The 24,984-nt window shown below is 46.7% G+C and overlaps 2 protein-coding genes across 10 annotated transcripts in view; one reads left to right on the forward strand and one right to left on the reverse strand.

The window, feature by feature from the left end:
* SYNE2 (spectrin repeat containing nuclear envelope protein 2) overlaps positions 1 to 17,519 on the forward strand; it is a 376,334-nt gene extending 358,815 nt beyond the window's left edge. For 3 of the 5 annotated variants that reach the window (XM_030811993.1, XM_030811997.1, XM_030812003.1), the window contains 15 exons: positions 308 to 458; positions 822 to 1,004; positions 2,830 to 2,967; positions 3,676 to 3,870; positions 5,044 to 5,320; positions 6,135 to 6,203; positions 7,099 to 7,238; positions 9,234 to 9,348; positions 10,028 to 10,230; positions 11,250 to 11,450; positions 12,677 to 12,805; positions 14,300 to 14,491; positions 15,557 to 15,643; positions 16,087 to 16,136; positions 16,410 to 16,949. In XM_030811993.1, coding sequence (XP_030667853.1) covers positions 308 to 458; positions 822 to 1,004; positions 2,830 to 2,967; positions 3,676 to 3,870; positions 5,044 to 5,320; positions 6,135 to 6,203; positions 7,099 to 7,238; positions 9,234 to 9,348; positions 10,028 to 10,230; positions 11,250 to 11,450; positions 12,677 to 12,805; positions 14,300 to 14,491; positions 15,557 to 15,643; positions 16,087 to 16,136; positions 16,410 to 16,617 — 2,338 coding nt within the window. In that variant the 3' untranslated portion in view covers positions 16,618 to 16,949. Of the gene's footprint in view, positions 1 to 307; positions 459 to 821; positions 1,005 to 2,829; positions 2,968 to 3,675; positions 3,871 to 5,043; positions 5,321 to 6,134; positions 6,204 to 7,098; positions 7,239 to 9,233; positions 9,349 to 10,027; positions 10,231 to 11,249; positions 11,451 to 12,676; positions 12,806 to 14,299; positions 14,492 to 15,556; positions 15,644 to 16,086; positions 16,137 to 16,409 lie in introns of all 5 variants that reach the window. The other 2 variants (XM_030811980.1, XM_030811985.1) reach the window with 2 other exon arrangements.
* Positions 17,520 to 18,105: 586 nt separating this feature from the next.
* Positions 18,106 to 24,984, reverse strand: part of ESR2 (estrogen receptor 2) — a 76,533-nt gene continuing 69,654 nt past the window's right edge. For 2 of the 5 annotated variants that reach the window (XM_030812035.1, XM_004087153.3), the window contains one exon: positions 18,504 to 19,138. In XM_030812035.1, coding sequence (XP_030667895.1) covers positions 19,059 to 19,138 — 80 coding nt within the window. In that variant the 3' untranslated portion in view covers positions 18,504 to 19,058. Of the gene's footprint in view, positions 19,139 to 24,329; positions 24,625 to 24,984 lie in introns of those variants that run through there. The other 3 variants (XM_003267794.2, XM_012504445.2, XM_003267796.4) reach the window with 2 other exon arrangements.

Raw genomic sequence — 24,984 nt, forward strand, 5'->3', positions numbered from 1 at the left:
AATGTCTCTCCCCAGCTGTCCTGTGTGGGGTGTGGCTGTGGACTGGCCACTGTGCTTCTGTTGACCTAGCCAGGCAATAGTGGAGGCAGCCATGTCTCCTAGTTTTTTAACCTCTGTGAAGCAGGAGCTCTGAGCTGCTTGGCGCTCCCAGGCAGGAGGAGCACAGACAAGAAGTGGCGTCCCTGTTATTTCCCAGAAGGGGTAACAGGATCTCCTCTACTAAACCGTGCGGGTATTGGGATAAAAGAAGTGCAAAAGCACAGGCTTGGAGGGGATGGCTTGTGTTAAGTTGCTTTGTTCCCATCAGAATCGAGGAGACGTGGCGCCTGTGGCAGAAGTTTTTAGACGACTATTCTCGCTTTGAGGACTGGCTCAAGTCAGCTGAGAGGACGGCAGCCTGCCCAAATTCCTCAGAGGTGTTGTACACGAGTGCCAAAGAGGAACTGAAGAGGTTTGAGGTAAACACCTTCTCCATCCCAGTCTCCTGATCATAACCAAGCCTGCAGCAAGCCTGGGGGCTGCTGAAATGACTTCCTCTAAGTAGCCAGCTTCCCCTCACCTCTGGCGACGGCTGCCCAAACCACAGCCTGCCCCCAGCTGCTGAGACAGCTTTGCAAGACATTGCTGATGTATGCCAGCTGCTATGTAATGAACTTGAAAGCCTGTTCTGTAGCTGGCATCAGGACTGGTGAATTAGGCCCTCTGCTGCCATTGCAGTTTGGGGATGAACCTCTGGCAGCAGGTCGCTTGGGATGTAGAAGGGAAGGAGGGCGTCCTGGCCCCCTGCACACTTTGGCTCTGACCCCTCCCGTGTGATGCAGGCCTTTCAGCGGCAGATTCACGAGCGGCTCACTCAGCTGGAGCTCATCAACAAGCAGTACCGGCGGCTGGCCCGGGAGAACCGCACAGACACGGCCAGCAGGCTGAAGCAGATGGTCCACGAGGGCAACCAGCGCTGGGACAACCTTCAGAGGCGGGTCACAGCCATCCTGCGGAGACTCAGGGTGAGCTCCTCTGCAGCTGGCTCGGGTGTAGCTTTTCAGGGAGACATAACGCATGATACGCAATGGCAGGCTTGTTGCACAAAGCAGCAGGTAGAAGGTTTCACTTCAGGCCTGAGCTGTTCTAACATTCCTCCAACACAAAGAAGTCCAAAGCTGCCAACGTTCATTTTTTAAAAGGGGGATTTGCATGTGGGGCTTTTTAGGCAGGGCCTGTTGATGAGATTTGTGTTACCAACACACAGCTCTTTTTACAACTTTTATAACCTGTGGTGGTGTGCATGTTAGCTCACAGTCCAGAGGGCGCCGCTTCGCTGGGTCTGGAAAAGGTAACACCTGGGCCCCTGGAAGGAGCCCCATCTGTCTGTTTTTATGGGACCCACCAGCTCTCACACTGAGGAGGATGGACAAGGCACATGAATGCAAGAGCCCCTGTCTGCACTGAGGGGTTGGGGACTGTGATTATTCTCTGAATTTCAGAGCACACAAAGGTTTGGTTTTTGAAGGTAAATATTCACCTTAGATTTCTATCATTCAGAAGATGTGCTGTGTAAACCTGGGTGAGTCCAGGTATAAACTGAAAGGACTGTCACAGGCAGGGACTACAGGACACAGTTTTAATTTCTGCATCTGTTCTCAGGGCAGGGCATTGTTGAACCCATTCTAGAAAGATGTGAATCTAGGCTTTCTTTCTTTTCCTTCTTTTCTTTCTTTCCTTCCTTTCTTTTCTCTCTCCCTCCCTCCCTCCCTCCCTCCTCAGGAAGACATTGGCTTTTCTAGTAACTTAGACAACTCCCTTGCATTTCTTTCTGTCTCTCTCTCCCTTCCTGTCTCCCCCTCTTTCTTTCTCTCTCTTCTCTCTTTCTTCTTTCTTGACAAGGTCTCACTCTGTTGCCCAGGCTGGAGTGCAGTGGTGAGGTCATAGCTCACTACAGCCTCAAACCCCTAGGCTCAAGGGATCCTCCTGCCTCAGCCTCCTGAGTAACTAGGATTACCAGCGTGCATCACCGTGCCTGGCTGATTTTAATTTTTGTGGAAATGGGGTCTCACTATGTTGCCCAGGCTGGTCTCAAACTCCTGGCCTCAAGTAATCTTCTACCTTGGCCTCCCAAAGTGCTGGGATCGCAGGTGTGAGCCACCATGCCCAGCCTCTTGCATTAATTATCTCCTGCCAATCTGGCTGTGGCTAATCTGCCTTAGTTTGGCACTGAAGCTATACTGATCTGAACATCAGCTGCCTATCTGTGAAGCGGTAACCTGAGAGCCATCCTTAATTGGAGATGATAAAACTGCTCTGGGTCTTTCTCTGGGAAGACACATTCAGAATTCTACCAGTGAAGGCAGAAAGAGGCACCAGGCTGGCCTCAATCCTGAGAATCAGGTCTTTTCCATCTTGAAGCTACTAAATCCTTCTGTCAAGCAAAAGCTGCAAAAGGCCGATGTATGAAACAGGCAGAAGGCCTGGCCTGGCCCCTCAGGGGGCTCTTCAAAGGACAGAGGAAAATCACTGATTTGGACTAGAGAATTTTAGAATTTCAAATGCTTAAGGACCTCAGAGACCATAATCAACATTCCCACTGTCTCCCCGACTTGCCAGCGTAGAAGCTGGGGCTCAGAGAAGTTGAAGGGGCTTGTTTGATCTCGCAAAGCCAGGACTAGACCCCAGCCTCTGAACACAGTGCTTCTGGGGCTTTCTGCCTACCCCAGAGGCAGATTTCTCCCTGAGTGTTCTGGGTACCCTTTTCTTGTGGCCGAAGGTGGCCTCGCTGTCTGTCTGAACTCTTGTTCCATGGTCAGTAGAAATGTGATTTCCTCCCCACTTTTGCAGCATTTCACCAACCAGAGGGAAGAATTCGAGGGCACCAGGGAGAGCATTCTGGTGTGGCTCACAGAGATGGACCTGCAGCTGACCAACGTGGAGCACTTCTCAGAGAGTGACGCCGATGACAAGATGCGCCAACTGAATGTGAGGGCCGCTTCCCTAACTCTTCTCAAAAGAACACACCTTTGCGGGGGAGAGCTGGCCAAGTGCAAATTTCACATGATACTCTGAGAGCAAATTTCAGAATCCTTAAAGCAGCCAGGCTACATCCCACCTGTGTACTGCCAGATTATCACATGCAAGGACACTGTTCTTTACGATCCAGGAGTGTTGGTGTCACCAGTGGGGCCAAGAACAGAGGTCCACTCTCCCATTGTTTCTGATATCTGTATGACAGGCTAATCTCACTGTAATTCTCTCCTTGGCTAGATTTTGGAAGAGGTTGAGAAATGGAAATTTGCCTTCCCTAGTATAATAGCACCAGTGAATATCATTGTGTCAGCAAAAGCAAATGCCCATTCGTGGCTTATTATGGGAAATGTTCTGTTCCCACCAAGTTTTGCCATGGCAAGTTCTTTCTCTCACACCCAATAACAGTAATGTCCACCCGTGTCAAACTTTTAGAATTATTTTAATTGGAAAAGCCAGTGCCCATGAGGGGGAATATAGACAATCATTTAAAATTCTTAAAATATCATTGTCACTTAGTTAAAAACTAAAGCTAGAGTAGTAGGTGAAGGAAAAAAACAATAATGACATTTGGATGCTTTTCTATGGCCCCGTTAGAAGAAACAGGCAGTGGAAGCTCAGGGTAACTTTCTTTGAAATCTTTTCTTTCTCCTCTCTCAACAGGGCTTCCAACAGGAAATTACATTAAATACCAACAAGATTGATCAGCTCATTGTGTTTGGGGAGCAGCTGATTCAGAAGAGCGAGCCCCTGGATGCCGTGCTGATTGAGGATGAGCTGGAGGAACTCCACCGCTACTGCCAGGAGGTGTTCGGAAGGGTCTCCCGGTTCCACCGGCGGCTCACCTCCTGCACTCCGGTACGGGCACTGCTGCCTAGAAACGGCACCTGAGCGGCTCAGAGTTTTAAAGAATTAGGAGACCTGTCTTATAATGGTTAATTATGGTTTATTTTTTGGTTGAAAAGAAAAGGCTATATCAAAACATTTTAATTTCTACTTTTATTAATATAGAGCCACAATAACTTACAAGTTCCCATTCCCCGGTGGAAAGCACGGCACTTCTGAGGCGCATGCTCTGCGAGTCGGTTTTAAGTATTCCTCAGGGTCGGGCTTGTCTGGCATGCGTCACTACCCCTAGAATTCTTGAAGAACTCTTCTGGCTTTTCTTACATTAGTAACTTGGGAATGTATTTGCCCTTCCCTCTTTCTTAGTGGCTGGAAGCTTTTAGTATTTGTGCCTTTCTGATGCTTTGTTCTCACCTTGGAAGAGAAAACACGAGAGTTTCAAAAGCAACTTTGATGTTTCCCCAGACGAAAGGCCCTTTTGGGAAGTTCAGGTGGAGTTAGGCCACTGTTCAAAGTGTACTGCCTTTGTGTGCCTGAAGCTTGAATGACAACCATTGACCAGTACGACTGGCCACTCTTTCTTTTTTTGTGTCTCTAACTGGCCACATTCAAATGTAGTTATTTCATCAGACACAGCCTCAAAAATTACCCTACAATTTCTCATTTTTAAGTACAGCCACTTAGAGTCATTTTTCTTAGACTGAAAGAGACAGGATGACACAAGCAGAATACAGACACTGAGCAGTTAAGTTGGAGGATAAGAAAGAACGAACCTGGTGCATCTGGTTCTTGAAGTTTGAGTCTTACCCAGAACATTCAAATGTCCTTTTCAAAAATTGTCTGATTCTTGGAGGAACCTGCCATTAACCAGCAATGAAACTTTGGCCACCATTTCCTTATCTCCTAGATAAAGTTGTTTAACTTAGATTAACAAACTTCAGCTTTTTTTTCCTAAGAAAAAATAGCTGGAGGTTTGGGAAAATAACGGATTTTAGGCCCCACTCCAGATTGTCTAAACTGGAATAACCAGAAACAGGACCTGGGAACCTGATCTTTTTAAAGCTGCCTTAGAAATACTATTGGCAGTTATTTTTGGAAACTGCTGGATAGGCAGACTTCTCATGCTCTTCTAATTGCAGAAGCCTATGAGTTGATTAATTCTAACAACTGGATACTGTGGTTTAGGGCTTAGAAGATGAAAAGGAGGCCTCTGAGAATGAAACGGACATGGAAGACCCCAGAGAGATCCAGACTGATTCTTGGCGTAAACGGGGAGAAAGCGAGGAACCGACATCTCCTCAGTCCCTGTGTCATCTAGTGGCCCCGGGGCACGAGCGGTCTGGCTGCGAGACCCCTGTCAGCGTGGACTCCATCCCCCTGGAGTGGGACCACACAGGCGACGTGGGGGGCTCCTCCTCTCACGAAGAGGACGAGGAAGGCCCATACTACAGCGCACTGTCAGGTAACAGCTGGGTTCCCAGCACCCTGGAAAGTGACCCGTTTGGCTATGTTTTTAGCCCCTTAGCAACACGGCCAGCTCTTGATGACCAAGAGTCCAGCTTGTGGCTGACCTTGACTTCTGTGGTTTCCTGTGTTCTATCCTGCCCATCTCTTAACTTACCTGAGAATTGGCTCACTCTCATCACAGGTGGAATGAAAGGGGAAAAAAAAAATGAAATTCACATTCAGACACTAAGGTTACTTACTCAGTGATGGCTCTGGCTGGGAGACTCATCAGTGATTTTTTTTTGATACAGGGTCTCACACTGTCACCCAGGCTGAGGTGCAGTGGTGTGACCACGGCTCATTGCAGCCTCAACCTCCAGGGCTCAAGCAATCCTCCCACCTCAGCCTCCTGAGTAGCTGGGACTATAGGTACACGCCACCACACCCAGCTAGTTTTTAAGTTTTTTGTAGCGACAAGGTCTTGCTCTGTTGCCAGAGCTGGTCTTGAACTCCTGGGCTCAAGAAGTCCTGCCTCAGCCTCCCAAAGTACTGAGATTGCAGGCATGAGCCACTGTGCCCACCCTCCCTTTGAGTTGAGTTTCTCAGAGTGTCAGCAGACTGAGCTTCTCCCTTCGATACCCAGTGTCCTGCTTTGGACCGTCAGGAGTTGGCTGGAAAAAAAGAATCTTTCTGGTTTTCAAAATCCTTTTAATTAAAAAAATAAAGGGTAGTTTTCTCCTCCCAGCTGACAGTGTTTCTACTGTGTGTTAATACTTGGGCATTAATCTTCAGGCACCTCCAGTGAGGCAAATGACATTGTTCTTTTTCAGATGTAGAAATCCCTGAAAATCCTGAGGCATATCTTAAAATGACCACAAAAACTTTGAAAGCGTCTTCTGGTAGGCCCCCGCCCATGCATGTCTCAACATGGCAGCATCCTGTGGCGCACACTGCATCCTCAACCTCGCTCCCATGTCGTGTCTACCTCTGCCTTCTGTGGACACCATGCGCCTTGGTCCTTGTGTCATGGTGTATTTACACTGCCGTACTCACCCATAACTGCGTGCTCCTTACAAAACCCCATCCAAGCCAGAGCTGTCTCGATGCCAACCCCCTGTCCTCCCTTCAGGCCTGTGCAGAGGGAATTTTTTTCGTGATGCCTTTTTTGATGATTTTTTCCTCCATCTAACTGAAGTCCTTTGGCATGGGCCAAGCTTTCTTCATGGTGGCTTGGTTTGGAACTGTTTCCTTGCTTTACTGGGATCCCCTGGTGGAAAGGGGTGGGGGGTGGGGGGGTAAAGGTGCTGATAATTTGCCACAGGAGGAAAAAAATCTTCCTTTCCTTGATTTGCAGCTCTAATCCTCATCCTTAGCCCCATCCCTATCTGCCATGGTGGGTCGGGGAGAGCCCTGAGGAGCCCTTTGGTTCCCAAGTCCATCTTGATGTTCACTCTTCCCCTCACTCCTGAGACGCCTTCTGCCATCTTGGTCCCCAGACCTGGCCTTGCCACTTAATGTCCCTACCATTCGAGACCCTGGCTCCAAAACGCCACTCATCCCACAGCAAATCATGTTGGTCGTGCTCCATTGTGTACCCATCTAGTGAAGGCACAATGTTGCTGAGTTGCATGACTCTCATCTCATTCTCTTCTGGGACATACTGACATTTTGCAAACATGCATGCTTTGCAAGGAAAGCTGCAGAACTCATTCTCATACTGTAACCTGATGCCATGTCACCCGTGACCTGTTCGGTAGGGGAGAATAGACTGTCGCTTGCTGTCTTTCGTTTCAGGTAAATCCATTTCGGATGGCCACTCATGGCATGTTCCCGACAGCCCTTCCTGTCCCGAGCATCACTACAAGCAAATGGAAGGTGACAGGAATGTTCCACCTGTTCCCCCTGCGTCCAGCACCCCTTATAAACCACCCTATGTAAGTCTTAACTCCACTGGGAGTACGGCCTACGTCTGTGAGTCATACTTACATTTGCAAGAGAGAGAGATTTTGGTGTAAACTGCGTGTGTTCATTCCCCAGGCATATTTTGAGTTGGTTTTCTTATGGTGACAGTGTCTCTGTTGAACTGTCCATACTTCATTAAAACCCCGGCAAAACCGATTAGACTTAGAGATAGGTTTCTGGCCAAAAACCATCTTTGTGTATGTTGGTGTGGTATAACAGTCATTATTACTGTCGAGTCAGGTGTCTGTGCAAATAGTGAGCAAGCAAGGTGCTGGCTTTCCTGACTGCTCCTGAGCTCTCAAGCCTTTGTCTTGTTGTTGTTGTTGTTGAGATGGAGTCTCATTCTGTCACCCAGGCTGGAGTGCACTGGCATGATCTTGGCTGACTGCAATCTCTGCCTCCTGGGTTCAAGTGATTTTCCTGCCTCAGCCTCCAAAGTAGCTGCGATTACAGGTGTGCACCACCATGCCTGGCTAAGTTTTGTATTTTTAGTAGAGACGGGGGTGTCACCATGTTGGCCAGGCTGGTCTTGAACTCCTGACGTCAAGTGATCCACCTGCCTCAGCTCCCCAAAGCGCTGGGATTACAGGCATGGGCCACTGCATCCGGCCTTCAAGCCTTTGTTATGTTAACCTTTTGACCATACATCCTATTCCAAAAAATCATAACTTCAGATTTGATGGTGTGCTGCAGTGGACACGGATTTGATTCCTAGCCCTGCCAATCCATTGCCATGGTACCTGAGGCACTTTGCCTTGCTTCTGTAAGCCTTTCTCACCTGAGGCTAAAGCTATTTCACCTAGTTGTTGTTAAGATTATTGTGTACAAAGGTAAAAGAAGGTCCTCAGAAGTAATGGTCGTGATTATTATTCCTGTGTTGGTTTGTTGTTTATAGCAATGGCTGTTTCTTCTTAGTTACATTTTCCTCAGCTGCCTTGAGTTCTTGGCATGCTCTGGCTAGGCAGCTCCTGGGAGGGCAGCCTAGGGCAGCAGCGAGAGAAATTAAGGAGAGAATATTGTTACATCATTGGAGAAGATCCTGCCTTTGCATGGTCAAATCCAAGTCAGTTGATAATGGGCTGTTTGTGTCCAATTCAGAAACACTTCCTCTTGCTTAACAAGCAGGTGTCATTTTTAAAAAGAATAATAGGACGGGGGAAATACCGCAGTCCCTGACCTCTGCTTTACATCCTTGGCTCGTGTGGCTTGGCTATCCCTTCCTGTGATTACGCCTGTGTTCCTCACCTGGCCGGTTTCAAAAGCTCAACCCTTTTGTTGTGTCTGAAGCCAGATGCATCACCACAAATCTGAAGGGTTTTTTAAATTATTTTCATTCTGCACAAATAGGCCATACAGACACAAGAAAGACAAAGAAAGCAGGGCTTTTCTAAAAGGGACACATTTATTTTTGGAGAGGCCCAAGATAACAGCCCAATCGGCTGTGTGATAACAGAAGTGTCAGTATGTGCGGTGAAAGATAAACACTTGGTAACGAATGCCCCTGGGAGGCAGATTCATCCTCTGTGTATTTCTGATTCTGTGATAATGATGCCAACCACCTCTACAGAGTGACAGGGATAACTAAAATTCTGTAAAACACTATGAAAATTAAAAGTGCTAACAGTAACTGTCTGGTAAGCTCAACAAATTGTTCTCATTTGTTTCGCGTGGTTCATTTGAGGGGTGTTTGGAAGCATGCCAATTAAAACAGACCATTTTCTTCCCATCACTGACATCTCATCTGCTTCCCTCTCCCTGGGCCTTAGCTGAGGCTTTATTTCTGCCATCAGCTTTGCCAGCTTGTAAATGCTACCTAGACACTAAAGCACCACTGTGTTCCTAGCAAGGTACCCTTCAAAGGAAAGGGGCCCATCTCATTTCTTCACTGTTAATATGAAATGAATCCAGTTGTTCTTCAGATATCCTTAATATCTACAGATGGTAACTTAAAAACTGGCTCATTCTAGGGAAAGCTACTATTACCTCCAGGCACGGATGGTGGCAAAGAAGGCCCGCGAGTCCTGAATGGCAGCCCACAGCAGGAAGACAGGAGACTGGCTGGTATCACAGAGCAGCAGTCAGGTACTGCCTATAACTGGCAGTTGTCCAGAGAGGCGGAGTGTGGTATTTAAGTCCTTGATCAACAGATTCATTAGATATTAACCAACTATATGATTTGCCAAAACTGGGGGACTTACCCTACAACAACCAATGTTATTTTTAAATCAGCGATTGGCATTCATGAACAAATTCCTAGGCTGTTCAGTGTAATTTGAAAACTATTCTTTAAATGTTGGTAAAATAAGCCTCCTGAGGAAGTGCAGGTTTTCACTTTCTACATTTGTGTGTAAAGATCAGACATGAGGATGATGATCAGTGTTGTCTCAAGTGTCTCTTCATTCGACCAGCCCAGTAATTATAAAAGTAATTACTCACCTAAATCTAAAGCTGACAGCATCGACCTGGTCATTTGTGGACCAAAGGAGAAAACTGAAAAAATTCAGCAGGAACTGAACTGTTGAGCTTGAAACTGTAGCACATAGACCTTCCACTTCATTCCAGCCTCTGTGGGAGTCTGGGCCTCAGATCATGTGCTATTCCACATTCCAGGAGAAGAGAGAACTCCCAAAACCAGACCCTTCTGTCAGGGGAATCCCCTACAGTTTTTGGTTTTTTTAAATCACCCTGACCCCTAATTAGCTGGAGGCAGAGAAATCTGTTGCATTATTGCTTTTTTTAATTGGCGATTTTTAAATTCCAGGTGCCTTTGACAGATGGGAGCTGATTCAAGCACAAGAGCTTCACAATAAGCTCAAAATAAAACAAAATTTGCAACAGCTGAACTCTGATATCAGCGCCATCACTACTTGGCTGAAAAAAACTGAAGCAGAGCTGGAAATGTTAAAGATGGCAAAGCCTCCCTCTGATATCCAGGAAATAGAACTGAGAGTGAAGAGACTGCAGGTGAGTTAGAGGTGTGGCGGGGAAGAGGGATTCAGAATGTGCATGTGAATGCATTGCTATGCTGGACGAGCAGATCACGTGTATTAGTGGCATAGGCGCAGCTTGCAGATGGTGTATGTAGAGGTCACTCTCTTCCATTTCAGCTCCATAGTTGGCAAGGACATAGATGCAGATTTTTTTTTTCATATGGAAGAGTATCTCTCAGAGTACTGGGGCGGTGTGGCTCAGATCTCCAGAGATGGAAAAATCTGACATCCGAGGCACTTCTAGACTTTTCTGGAGGTGCTAGTGGACACTGTCAGGCAGTGTAAAACCACTCTTCCAAACTGTGTGCTGCACAGTTCTAGGAAAGACTAGTGGTGGAACCTTCCTTGAAAGGGCTTGGGAAAGGACTAGCTCACCTACTGATGAATCCCGTGGCCTGACCTCATTACCCTTTTATGCAATTAGGATGTGTCACCTACATACGTCCTGACCCCACTGGAACTAGCCCAGGGAGCTGCAAAGGGACAGTTTGAGCCCTGCGCTTTAAGGGTGCCATGAGCATTAGCCTGAGCTCCTGAGACCCAGGGCAGGGGTTTTGGGGGATCCAGGTACCCTTCATATTTGTACTTTTATTTTACTATCTGTGTTAATATATTAGGGGTTACCATTCCTCCTAAGGAATAACATTTCTGGGATATCTAGGAGCAAATGCAGGATAACCACATATACTTTATCTGGAAGACCTTTAGTCTGGTCCAGAAACATTAAGCCAGTTGCAGAGCAGGGCCTGTAGAGGTCAGCAGGGTCTCCTCCCTCCAGCAGGCCTCTACTTTGGGGCCCTGTTGGCCAAGTTCACGGACCTTAAGGCAGCTCCCTCACCTGATGCTTTCCAGCCAGTCACAGGCGAGGTCACTCTCATTTCTGTGGCTGCAGCTTGGAAAAGTGTGTGGAAAACTTGTACCCTACGAGGTTCAAAATGAGCCCCTCCTCCCTACTTTCAGAGCTCCTAACCTCATCTTTTCTCTCTCTGGTAGGAGATACTGAAAGCCTTTGACACTTACAAGGCATTAGTGGTCTCTGTCAACGTGAGCAGCAAGGAATTTCTGCAAACCGAGAGCCCCGAATCCACAGAGCTCCAAAGTAGACTCTGCCAGCTGAGCCTGCTCTGGGAAGCAGCACAGGGCACAGTGGACAGCTGGAGAGGGGGCTTACGACAGTCGCTCATGCAGTGCCAGGTACGCTGACTCAGCACCCCGCCTCCCGGAGCCGGTGCCCAGGCCCACGTGTTGGGAGCAGCAGATATTTTTATCATCGTTAGGCTGCTTTGCTGCAGCCAAATGTGGCTTGTGTCAGGAAACGTGCTTTACCATTTGTTTGCACAGAGGCTCACCGGCCATCTGAGAGACCCACTCCCTGTCCCAGGTCTCTTTTCTGTTGCCCAGGCCCAGAGCCACTCCTGGAGTCAGGGTTCCTGCAAGCGACCTGTAGGCTAGAGATGCCACCCCACAACTCCTCTTTTTGTCCTTTTGCCAGAGTGATTAAGAGACCTGGCCTTGAAGCAGAGGAGCAGTTACTGCTTAATAGCCATGTGACTTTGAGCAAAGCATTGAACCTCCTAGATCTCAGTGTTCTCATCTGAAAATGGGAATCATTCCCATTTTCTTTTTAGAAAGAACCTTAAGGCCAGACGTGGTGGCTCACGCCTGTAATCCCAGCACTTTGGGAGGCCGAGGCGGGCAGATCACGAGGTCAAGAGATTGAGACCATCCTGGCTAACATGGTGAAACCCCGTCTCTACTAAAAATACAAAAATTAGCCAGGCGTGGTGGCGGGCGCCTGTAGTCCCAGCTACTCGGGAAGCTGAGGCAGGAGAATCGCTTGAACCTGGGAGGTGGAGGTTGTAGTGAGCCGAGATCACGCCATTGCACTCCAGCCTGGGCGACAGGGCAAGACTCCATCTCAAAAAAAAAAAGAACCTTAAAAGGGTTCTTTTTAGGAGTAAATGAGGCAGTGTGTATAATCCTAGCCCAGCACCTGACACAGTAAATGCACAGCAGGTGTGAGCTCTGCACCACTGCTTAGCTCTGGCTGTGTCTCAGGGAACGTGAGCCCACCCCAGCCTGTCCTGTTGGGTTGTTGCCCTCCGCCACTGGAACCCAGCAGATTGGCTGAGGAATGCGTGTAGCCTTCATATATAAAATCAGCCGGGCATCCTGAAGCCCCACCTTCACGGTGGCACTTTTATTCGCTGCCTCCTGGCACTGTGCCAAGTGCCTTCCTTCTTTCCTCTTCCTCATTTTGGGGCCCTGGCATTTAGTTTAAAGCTGGCCCTTGTATTCACTGGGTAAGGCCAGAAAAGCAAATGACTGTGATGGATTGGAAGCAGCAAGCCATGCTCCTAGCATGCCGTCTTCCAGGGTTCTAAGACATGGTCATGCTCTGATGTGTGTTGTTTTTTAAGGACTTCCACCAGTTGAGTCAAAATCTGCTGCTCTGGTTAGCGAGTGCCGAGAACCGGAGGCAGAAGGCTTATGTCACCGATCCGAAGGCAGACCCTCAGGCTCTCCTGGAGTGTCGGAGGGAACTAATGGTAAGTTTCCTCCCAAGGGCTCTGTACTGCCACCAGCCTGTCAGCCCCAGAGAGGCAGCACACTCAGGTGGCCTCGCCTAGTGTTTCAGGAACTGTGCCAGTGGTGTTTGCCTTTAATGCACAAGTTCAGCCCTAGTATTCCTCCAACTGGTGTTTACCGAGCAACCCTTTGTAGTTCTGAAGCCAAATGACTTGCAGGAATGGAGAGCCACAATCCACAGAACTGAGGACATAGGTGCTCTCGATATCCTGAGAAACTTAAGGCCATTTGAGTGGAAGTACTTTTCTCTTGTGAATCCTGCTCACTGGGGAGAAATATGGTGCTCATTTGCTCCACACCTGTCATGAGCTGAATGGGTGCTCTGTATCCACTGTGGAAAAATCTTTCTTCTGGGAGTAGAGTCGTGTCCTCGTGTATTTGTCACTGACACACCAAGATGAGATTTCTGTATTCTCACTGGTGCTCAAGGAGACATTTTCATCCATAAATCTGTATGTGGTTTAAATGTTTTAAATTTTAATCAGAGTGCTAGCCATTGTTTATAGTTTTCTACTGGACACCGCTGCTCTAGAGACTGGGGCTTTGTAAACATGTTAGGAACTTTCTGAAGTGATAGAGATGACCTGCGTCTGCACTGTCTGCCTCACGTGGCTTAAAGCACCTGAAATGTGGCTATTGTGACTGAAACTGAATTTTTAACTTTAGTTAATTTAAATAGCCACATGTAGGCCGGGCACGGTGGCTGCCAGCACTTTGGTAGCCTGAGACGGGCGGATCGCCTGAGGTCAGGAGTTCAAGACCAGTCTGGCCAACATGGTGAAACCCTTTCTCTACTAAAAATACAAAATAAAATAAAAATACAAAAAAAATAAAAAATAAAAAAAAAAATTAGCTGGGCATGGTGGCAGGCGCCTGTAATCCCAGCTACCTGGGAGGCTGAGGCACGAGAATCGCTTGAACCCTGAGGCGAAGGTTGCAGTGAGCCCAGATCGTGCCACTGCACTCCACCCTGGGCGACAGAGTGAGAACCCATCTCAAAAAAATAAATGAATAGCCACGTGTGTCTAGTGGCCATATTGCAAGCAAGATAACCACCCTTAACAATTAAGGCCCATTTGCCTGGTATGAACTCTATGGTTACACTGCTGTTTCTCGGTTGATTGACTTTAGAGTTTCCCTTTACTTCCTTCCGTGGTGGATGAGGGACCTGGTCTTCCCACACCACTTGCCTCACTTCTTTCCTCTCATTTCTCCAGCATCACAATTGTCTTCAGAGTGAAAAAAATTAAAAATAGGGGCAGGGTATAATCCACCTGCTATCTAAATAGTGCTGGGCTGGAGGACACAGGCAGATATGAGAAATAGAAGGTTCTGGAGTTGAGTACAACCCATCATTCATTCTGGAACTTTTCTGGTACTGAGAAAAACCTCCTGTGTCCACACTCACTTCCCTTTGGACAAGTCACTGTTTCACACACTTTTTCTGTTTTCAGCAACTGGAAAAGGAGCTGGTAGAACGTCAACCTCAAGTGGACATGTTACAGGAGATTTCAAACAGCCTTCTCATTAAGGGACATGGAGAAGACTATATTGAAGCTGAAGAAAAGGTGCATGTTATTGAGAAGAAACTCAAACAGTTACGGGAGCAAGTGTCCCAAGATTTAATGTCTTTGCAGGGAACCCAGGTGAGTCTATTTGTGGCTTTTAAATGTAAAGATTACCATATTACATGCAGACAGGACAGCAGTGTTGCAGCCATGCTCTAAGAGACCAGAAGCAAGGGCCAGGTGGTCCAAGAGGGGCCTCATGTCGTGCCCTTTTCTAGCTGTGGGGACTTAAAGAGCTGCATGAGCTCTTTGAATCTGTTTTGTCATTTTTAAAAGGGAGTGGGGGTGGGTGACAATTTTTAAACTTTTTTTAAAGGAAGTGGCTAATTTTTGTATTTTTTGTAGAGAAGGGTTCTTGCCATGCTGCCCAGGCTGGTCTTGAACTCCTGACCTCAAGCAATCCAAAGTTGTGGCATTACAGGCATGAGCCACCATAGCTGGCCTACTTTAAAATGGGATCCAACTCAAAACAAAGGGAATACCCAGACTGTGGCCTCACCAGACTTAGGGCAGGTCTATTTTCTCCTAAGCAGCCAAAACGAGACTCTTGATGGCCACATGATCTCATCACCGACCTGTGATGAGCTCACCGTCCACTCAAACTGCTGCTGCTGAACTCAGTCTCCCCAGCTCTGTGCTATGGGTTGGTTTTTAATATGGGTTGGCTTTTCCTTCTTTACATCCCTTTTTGTCTGAAAAAGTCTGTTGTTGTTGGGAGTGAGAGCAATAGAAGAGCCCCTTCAGGAAAGATTTAAGGCTGGGCACAGTGGCTAATGCCTATAATCCCAGCACTTGGGGAGGCCAAGGCAGGTGGATCACTTAAGTCCAGGAGTTTGAGACCAGCCTGGGCAACATGGTGAAACCCCATCTCTGCCAAAAAAAAAAAAAAAAAAACCAGGTGTGGTGGTGCATGCCTATAGTTCCAGCTACTCAAGAGGCTGAGGTGGAAGGATTGAGTTTGGGCGGTTGAGGCTGCAGTGACCTGTGATTGTGCCATTGCACTCCAGCCTGGGTGACACAGTGAGACTGTCTAAAACAAATCAAAAATAAAAGATTGATTTAAGGTGGGGGAGGGTAAGCTATATCGTGAGGAATATGCATGAAACACATTTCTGTGCTCAACCTTTGGGGTCTGAATTTCAGAACCCAGCCCCACCCCTGCCCAGCTTCGACGAGGTAGATTCGGGGGACCAGCCTCCTGCAACATCCGTGCCAGCTCCCCGAGGAAAGGTAAGCCCCTTCCTTCTGTGAGAACCTCACTGGTTATTTTTTAAAGTCACTAAGATGAGGGAAACTTGGGATTCCAAGAGCCCATTAGCCATTTCAGGACAGCACAGGTCTCTGCTGACCCATAGAGAGGCTTACAGTCTGCCTTCTAGTCACTCTTTGGGACCACAGTAGGTTGTGAATGAGAGCTCTTATAGTGTTGCTAAAGGGGTTTCCTGATTTTGCCAATAAAAACATCAGCAAACTTGACCTGAAACTCTGAGTAGATTAACCTAATTGTTTCCTACTTCAGGTGACATTTAATCTCAATTGTATTACTCTAGGATCCAAAGTTTGGCTGTAACACAACATAAAGGTGGTATATAATTTAAGAGAGGATTTTTTTTTATCATTGATAGGACTAAACTGTCTTCAACTTACTAACTAACTGGAGTTTCTTTACCCAGCAGTTCAGAGCAGTGAGAACTACAGAAGGCGAGGAGGAGACGGAGAGCAGGTAACGGGGCTTTACCGTGACAGCAGTGCGTTCCCCTGCTCCACACTCCCACTGCCTCAGTCTTGCCAATGCCACTATCAAGGTCCTTGCAAAAACCTGGTTTTCTTTTGTCTGGAAAGGGCTGGTTTTCTCCTCTGAAACTGAACCCCAACTGTTGGCCCCATTTAAATCTCAGGTCTTGGATTTCTTACTTACATAAGCAGGGGGTTAGGTCATAGAGTGGGCTGTGCCTGTGGAGCCTCCCAATCAGCTCTCATCCTCCTCTGTTGGCAGGGTCCCCGGCAGCACACGGCCACAGCGCTCCTTCCTCTCAAGGGTGATCCGGGCAGCCCTGCCCCTGCAGCTGCTCCTCCTGCTGCTGCTGCTCCTGGCCTGCCTGCTGCCCTCCTCCGAAGAAGACTACAGCTGCACTCAGGCCAACAACTTTGCCCGGTCCTTTTACCCCATGCTGAGGTACACCAATGGGCCACCCCCCACATAGAGGGCATAGCTGGCCACAGTGCCACACCACCTGCCTGATTGCCAAGGGTGCCCAGCACGTGGCCCCAGACCAATCTGAGTGACTTAGTGTTGGCAAGGTCCCGGGGCCTGTGCAGACTTCTTCTGGGCTTACCCAGCACGGGCTCCCTGGAGTCCAGGGCAGCTTTCAAATTGTGTTCCTCCCCAGGAGCAGGGAACCTGCATGGCAGGTGCCCCGGGTATTTTGGCAGAACTAGTTGATTCGTTTAGGGATCTCTGGAAATGTCAGTTTCCTGAAGAGCCAAGCACTTCATGAATTCTGGTTTATTTGTAAAACAGCATTATTATAATGTAGGTATGGTCAATGTGCAGTGGTGTCCATCACATATATTATAGAAGCAAGCGAGCACATTCCACCCTAGAAACGGTTCAGAAACTTATAGGCACCCTTAGCTGATGGAAACAATCATATTTAATATGCTTAGAATCAGTTTTACTCCGATCAGCTGGCAATTTTGAGCTACCGGTTATACACCAAAATGTTCTGTTCAGTACCTAGAGCTCTGCTCTTTTATATTGCTTTAAATTTTTAAAGAAATTATATTGCATGGATGTGGTTATTTGTGCATATTTTTTAACAATGCCCAATCTGTATGAATAATGTAAACTTCGATTTTTTTAAAAAAGAATTAGATTTTAGCTGGAGCTTTTGACTACTGTACAGTAAATGCCAAACTACCGACTTGATAGGGATGCTTTTGTAAGTTAATTTTCTAAGACTTTTTCACATCCAAAGTGATGCTTTGGGTTTTAACTTTGTTTGGCCACGGCGGGGGTGGGGGTGGGGGGTTGGTACAGAAACTTGAAGCTGTTTGTGATATGTACAACTCAGATGTTTCTCATTAAAAAACAGAATTAGCCAGACTTCTGTTGTACTGAATTCTGTAACAAAGCAGTTCAGTGGTATGCTTAATCTTCCAAAGAACAAAAATTATTTTTAAAATATTTGGAGAGGGCCTTTTATTCTAAATCTTACAGAATTAACTTAGCTCTGGACCCTTGTGTATGTGTAAATTACTCAATCTGTGACCCTCAGATATTGTAGGGAATAGCGAAGGCAGCATGGCATGAGAGGTGGACACAAAGGGAAGGATCTTACACCCAGTTTATTCTTTTCTTTCTTTTTTTGACAGAGTCTCACTCTGTCACCCAGGCTGGAGTGCGGTGGCCTGATCTTAGCTCACTGCAACCTTCGCCTCCCAGGTTCAAGCCATTCTCATGCCTCAGCCTCCTGAGTAGCTGGGATTACAAGCACGTACCACCATGCCTGGCTAATTATTATATTTTTAATAGAGACAGGGTTTTGCCATGTTGGCCAGGCTGGTTTCAAACTCCTGACCTCAAGTGATCTGCCCACCTCGGCCTCCCAAAGTGTTGGGATTACAGGTGTGAGCCACCATGCCTGGATTCCCAGCCCTCTCCATGGCAAATGAAGAGGCAAAGCCCCTTGTTGCCCATTTAAGTCCAGTAGCATTTTAACTAACTTTCTACCTAAACAAAGAGGATAGGCATCGGCATTTCCCCTTTCTTGATTGGAAGATGATACTGAACACAGTTCCTAACCTGCATCTGTTGGCCGGCACAGCTGACCACACAATCCCAGTCCCCTCCTCCCCTTCTCTGCCAAGCACAAACCTCAGGGGAAACCAGTGAAGCTCATCAGTAGGTGAAGCCTCAGCTTTCCACATTGGTGCCCCTCGTGGGTGAGATGTCAGCAAGGCCTGGGCAGTTAAGGAGACCATCGGAAGAGAAGCCGTCTTCACTTTACCTTCAGCGTTTAAAGTTATCAAATTGTTGGATTGGTAATAGAAAGGAAGGTGGTTTTTAACCACATAACTTCTTCAAAGTATTTTAACTCTTTAAAATAATTTTTTCATGGATTACAAATTATCGCGGAGGGAAATTGAAGTAAAAATGTTACCCAAGATTTTTCTTTAGGCCACCGAGTTGACAGAGGGTCACTGCTCCATCGTTGCTTCAGGCAAAAGAGTCTGTCTATCTCCATCTTCATTCCAAATGAGGTGAGTGAGTGAGAGGCCTTTTCTGCCCTTAAGTAGAGATGCGGGACAAGTCAAAGTTGCAGTGAAAGGAAGTGTGGTCTGCAGTTCAAAGCTTAATATTGTGCATGTCAATTTTTGTCTCTTCCTCAGGATAAGGGCCTTTAAGCTGGTTTGCTCCCCATCTCCAGGGAGCCCACTGCAGCTTCTTTCACTCAAAGCTCAGTGTATTCCCAGAACTCTTTTATGAGGTAGTCTGGGTTTTATATCGTCTGCAAATCTTTCATTGCCCACATGGAAGGGACATTTTCACATGACTCTTGGCACTAAGATAACTTCAAATGAATGAATTGTTTTTCTCCCCATCTGTAAAGGATATAATTCTAATCAAACTCAGATAGAATGATTACAGAAAATCTATCCAAATTGTTGATGCACTAGATACCAGGACTTTTGTGAGCTGCATTTTACTTGTATACACAGGACCTGTGGTCATAAATCAATCACAAGTGTGAGATTAGCTGACTAAAGATGAAATTGTTCTTTTTAAGAAGATACATTAAAGCAGAGAGCTTCTTAACTCTTCTGAAATTATACTCCAGCATATGTGTTCAGGTGCCCTTTCCCAGGAAGACTAGCCCTGGTTTTCATCAAATTCTCAAAGGACTCTCTAACCCCAAAATAACAGAATTCAGAATAGAATGTAGACACTACTTAGCCTAATTACTGTAAGTTCTTACACTCAACCCCCAACAAATACATTTTTAAAGCCAAAATAATGAAACACTTTATTTATATCATGTTAAACTCTCTGCAACAATGCCATAGATATTAAAGGGACACAGTAAGGAAAACACTCCCTGGAGGAAGGGAAAGCAGGTCTCAAAATCTGCTTTCACACAGCAGCAAACATTCATTTCTACAAGGCCCAAATGTAAAGCCCGCAAATGAAGTCAACAAATTAGTGTAATGGTACAAAGCATTCATCTGAGAAAATGGCAAATTATAGCCAAAATTTAGACACCCAACAGGGGAAACAAATGGGAAAACATCCATTGTACAGTTAACAGGAACTGTTCGCGGCTGGTATCGCCACTCCTTATGTGCTTCCCATAGAGGAAACCCACCACCAGTTACCAGTGGCTGGCCCTACAAGTGAATAGGATCCTTGGAATTAAAAAAAAAAATCCCTGACTCCAAAGCAACAAAAATGGCACTACAATCATACATCACAGACAATGCACATCTCAAGAGCTGCCACTGGGGCCAAAATTCCAGCAAGTTTGAGAGCTATAAAGAATAAGTAGGCCGAGTGCGGTGGCTCACACCTGTAATCCCAGCACTTTGGGAGGCTGAGATGGGCGGATCACGAGGTCAGGAGATTGAGACCGTCCTGGCTAACACGGTGAAACCCCGTCTCTACTAAAAATACAAAAAAATTAGCTGGGTGTAGTGGCAGGCGCCTGTAGTCCCAGCTACTCAGGAGGCTGAGGCAGGAGAATGGCGTGAACCCTGGAGGCGGAGCTTGCAGTGAGCTGAGATCACGCCACTGCACTCCAGCCTGGGCAACAGAGCAAGACTCCGTCTCAAAAAAAAAAAAAGAATAAGTGTCGTGTTTTCACACTATAGTATATCACACTCCACAGGGAAGCAGCAGTGCCTAAAAGATGTGAATTTTACACAAATACACTTCCAAGGAACATATTCCACGTGTTTGGGGAAAGCAGTCACAGATAGACAGATAGGAGGTGATTGCAGTACCCACTAGAGCTTATGAACCTGGGATGGGACAATGGGAATAACAGAATATGCATCTTATTTTCCCATCTGTTGTTGCTGCTGTTCTGTAAAGGCTCATGCAGACTCATCTAAGCTGAGGAGATGGGATCTAAAGGTACAGCAGAAGACAACCCTAACTTCACTGCCCCTCCATTCTGCTGTGACTCAGCTCACAAAGCAGATTCTCACAGAAGCAAGTCCTGGGGCAGGAGCAATACTGGCCCGCTAGGCAAGCAGAAGACTTGCGTGCCAGTCCAAGCTTTGCCATGAGTAGTTTTATGACCTTGAATAGGTGAATTTGCCCCCGTGGGCTTTAATTTACACAGATATGAAAGCTGGAGTTGAACTTTTATGTGAGAGGTTTACAAACTTGCTGTGTCTGTAGGGGTGTTCTGGACATTGTGGTGGGAGGTGAGGGGGTATCACAAGGGGGCCCCATTTAAATCACAGCAGCCGTGCATGTCAGGTTGCACCTGAGACACAGATTCTGCAGTTTTAAAATATTTTTCTTTAAATTTTTAAACTGGTTGAAGTGCATGGTCACTGTCAGCACTGGACTTGAACTGCCTGTGTTCAGCTCAATCACTTATTCCCCACATGACCTTGAGCAAGTTTGCTTAGACCATGTCTAGTTCCACAACCAGAAAATCAGGAAATAGCAGTTATTATAATAAGGATTAGATGTGAATGTCTGAGGCACTGACAACTGTGTCTGGCACAGATATTATCTTTAGGTACTAAATAATGTGTTTTTATCTTTTTAAAAGATTTTCAGCAACTTAAAAAAATGTGATGGGGCTGGGCACAGTGGCTCACGCCTGTCATCTCAGCACTTTGGGAGGCCTTGGCAGGCAGATCACTGGAGCCCAGGAGTTCAAGACCAGCCTGGGGAGCATAGTAAAACCCCATCTCTACAAATACTAAAAGAATTAGCCAGGAGTAGGTGGTGTGCACCTGTAGTCCCAGCTACTCAGCAAGGGCGGGAATGGGGTGGGATGGGGTGCTGAGGTGGGAGGATCGCTTGAGCCCAGGAGGTTGAGGCTGCAGTGAGCCATGATGGCGCCACTGCACTGCACTCTAGCCTGAGCAACGGGAGTCAGACCCTGTCTCAAAAAAAAAAAAAAAAAAAGGTGTCAAATCTTATTAAGATACTTTGTTTCAAATAGGCCTATAAACAGAAGGTTCACTTTGAATTTGAAAAGTCCCTTAGCAGATGTAAATAAGAACCAAACCCTGTTTTCACATGCTACAAAATGCTAGAATTGCTTCAACTCCACTTATATACATAAATATATATGGATATATAATATGGCTCTGCCAAGTATTGGTAACTGATTTTTCTTCCTCACCGAAATCTAAGATAGTTGCCCTTCCAGCTGAGTTAGCAAGGGAAGTATTCCAGATCAAGACTCGCACTGCACAGCTCCCGCCGATTTTGCACTGTTTTATTTTTAATGCAGTTAGGAGTCCTCAGATTTGTTACTAGGCTGACAGCTTTGTCTTGTGTTCCCACCTTAATTTTTTGAGAAAAATCCCTTCAAGACTATTTTAGGGTCAAATCATTTGTAGTCAGTCCTGGTGGGCAGTGACTATGAGACAGGCCTGACAGAGGGGTTCCGTGAGAACAGAGCGAGATTCGGTGAGAATAGCTCAGCTGGAAACTCACTGTGCGGTGCTCCTGAGACTGCCCACTCGAGGCTCTAAAGGGATTGCCATTGCCAGTTCACTCCCAGGAGAAGAAGTGAAGTCTGTCTTAAGATCTACTCTCCAAAAAAAAAATTATATCTATATTCCGTGGCAATTTTTTATTTTTTTTTTTGAGACAGGGTCTCCCTCTGTCACCCAGGCTGGAGTGCAATGGCACGATCTTGGCTTACTGCAGCCTTGTTCTCCCCAGGCTCAGGTGATCCTCCCACCTCAGCCTCCCAGGTAGCTGGAACTACAGGCCTGCACTACCATGCCTGGCTAATTTTTGCATCTTTTGTAGGACAGGGTTTCTCCATGTTGCCCAGTCTGGGGTCAAACTCCTGGGCTCAAGTAGTTTGCCCGCCTCGGCCTCCCAAAGTGCTGGGATTACAGGCGTGAGCCTGTAATATCTGGCCTTGTTTTGGTTTTTTATGTTTTTGTTACCTGGTCATCTCTTTTAAAAATACATTTAATAGAATTTCACTAGCAGATAATGAGTTGTAGAAGGCTGCCTTCTTTGCCTCTTACTTCCTACTCTCCAGCTTCCAAATCCCTCTATTGGGAGTGGGGGATTCTAGGCTGACCAGGAGGAAGGAAGCTGACACTAACACTGGTTCCCTGGTTCCTATGAAACCAAGCTTATCCTGCCTGTACTAAATCTTACTAAGGCTGTAACACTGAGTCACTAAGAATAACTTCAAACTGCCTCAGAACACACATCAGTGTGTTCCCTAGGTACTTGTCCAAGCGTTTCTGAAACAGCTAAGCTCAACTTTTAGTAAAATTGGAGCAATATGAAAATTATGGATTATTCAAGGTCTTACTAGCAAAAACCAGTCTTGGTAACACTGAATGTTACATATTTTCAAAAAGAAAATATATTTAATATCGTATCACAAGGTAATTGTTTAAAACATTACTGCAATAATGAAACATGATTATTTAATTGCTGGCTTCCAAAGTATGCTGTTACTCATTTTGCATATTCACTGTGTTTCCAAAACTGAAAATTTCAAAATCTTTTAAAAAGTGAGTTAAAATTATCATTTCAGAGGTGCCCTTCTTCATGTCCTATTTATGTTCCACTTGGAATAAGAACTAATATTTTTACTGTTTCTTTTTCACCCAGCCCACCATATAAATTTTCCAATAAGAAAATATTTTTAAAAGAGCTCTCAAGTGTAAAAGAATTCTTTCTTGCTATAAATAGTTATCCCTAAATATTTCTGTTTAAGGAGAGTTCACAAACTGGGTCTTGTTCAAGGGGCATACTCATCAAGACTATCCAGTGTGGCCCCAGAGCTGACACGCTGGGGTGCATAGCTGCTCATCCATCCATAAAACAGCACGCCGCGCACATCCACAGCCCAAAGTGTCCCTGACTACTTGGGGTGGCTGATGTGGCAGTTGTGGCTGCTACTTCTGAGGTTGTACAAGATGGAAACTGCATCCACAGTGACCCAGGGAAACACTGTGGCTGTCACCCACACTCACAGGAGAGAACCCCATTCCTGCAAACACGGCCTTTCTCCAGTACCCACGCTGGCCCCATGGGACAACAGGTTTAAGGAAGGGCAGCTCCAGGAGCAGGGAGATTTGTATCTCCCACAGTCCTCCATGAAAATGATCACATGCTCATACACACATACCCCAAATTATTGGCAGGCTCTGCGAATACAAATCAAGAGGGATGAATCTGTGTGCAGCTGGTAGCAAGGTCAGGGAGAGAACGTGACTCACATCCCAGCTTGACCACAGTCCCTCTGGCCTTTGACAGAATAAGCGTCATGATATGATCAGTCCCCACAGGCCTGGGAGGTAAGTACGCAGTTGTCACAGGGGTTTTCAATCTTACAATCAAGTGGTCCAGAAAAGAGCAAAGGTCAACTCTCAAAGGGAAGGGTAGTGTGTGCTGCACAAGAAGGGTTAGCCCACTTCTGTAAGCGTGTCACGTCCTCTCCCCTTTGATTCGCAGCCTTTCCAAGTCAGATTTCCACCATTCGTTCCAAAACCTTTAAGATGTTTCACAAAGGGGAGGAAGGAAGATGGAAAGTAAGAAAGATCACATTGAGATCCTATGAGGCCATTGAGTGTGGAAACGCTGCATTCAAATGTGCCCTCTGCTAACAAGGAAAACTGTGGCTTCCCCACCCTGACTCCTGGGAATTGGGGAGGTCGAGGGAAGGATGGTACATGACCAACCCTGCCATCACCAAATGAGGGACCACACAGCAGAAAGATGAAGCCCAGGCTCCCGACACACTGGAGTTCACGCTTCAGCCTGTGACCTCTGTGGGCCCGTTCACCTCAGGGCCAGGCGTCACTGAGACTGTGGGTTTTGGGAGCCCTCTTTGCTTTTACTGTCCTCTGCCAGGCTGCACTCGGACCCCGTGATGGAGGACTTGCACCCGCGAAGCACGTGGGCATTCAGCATCTCCAGCAGCAGTTCATACACTGGGACCACGTTTTTGCACTTCATGCTGAGCAGATGTTCCATGCCCTTGTTACTATGGGGACAAAAAGGTGCTGAGATTCCCTCCTCCGAGGCAGCCACAGGAACACCGAAGCCTTCCCCAGCTCTCTTTGCTCAGAGCCAGTCTACCCCACCCCTAACCCCACTCTTCCCCCAGCCCATTTATCCATGGTTCATGCATCCAGCTCCTCCTGATAATTTAGGCTCAAGGGCAAGGACGATGTCTTGTCAGCCTCTGTGTCCCACCACACACCTACAATGGCCTGGCAGATAGGACAATCAATTCTCATTATTTGCGGTAATTATGTTCCTTAAAGTCACTGTGAACACTGAATCCTCACTCCCAGGGGAAATACAGGGTTAGGTCCCTGCAAGCCTCTGGCCACATCTTCAT

The sequence above is a fragment of the Nomascus leucogenys genome, chromosome 1a (genome assembly GCF_006542625.1).
Source record: "Nomascus leucogenys isolate Asia chromosome 1a, Asia_NLE_v1, whole genome shotgun sequence".
In the NCBI taxonomy this organism is placed as follows: Eukaryota; Metazoa; Chordata; class Mammalia; order Primates; family Hylobatidae; genus Nomascus; species Nomascus leucogenys.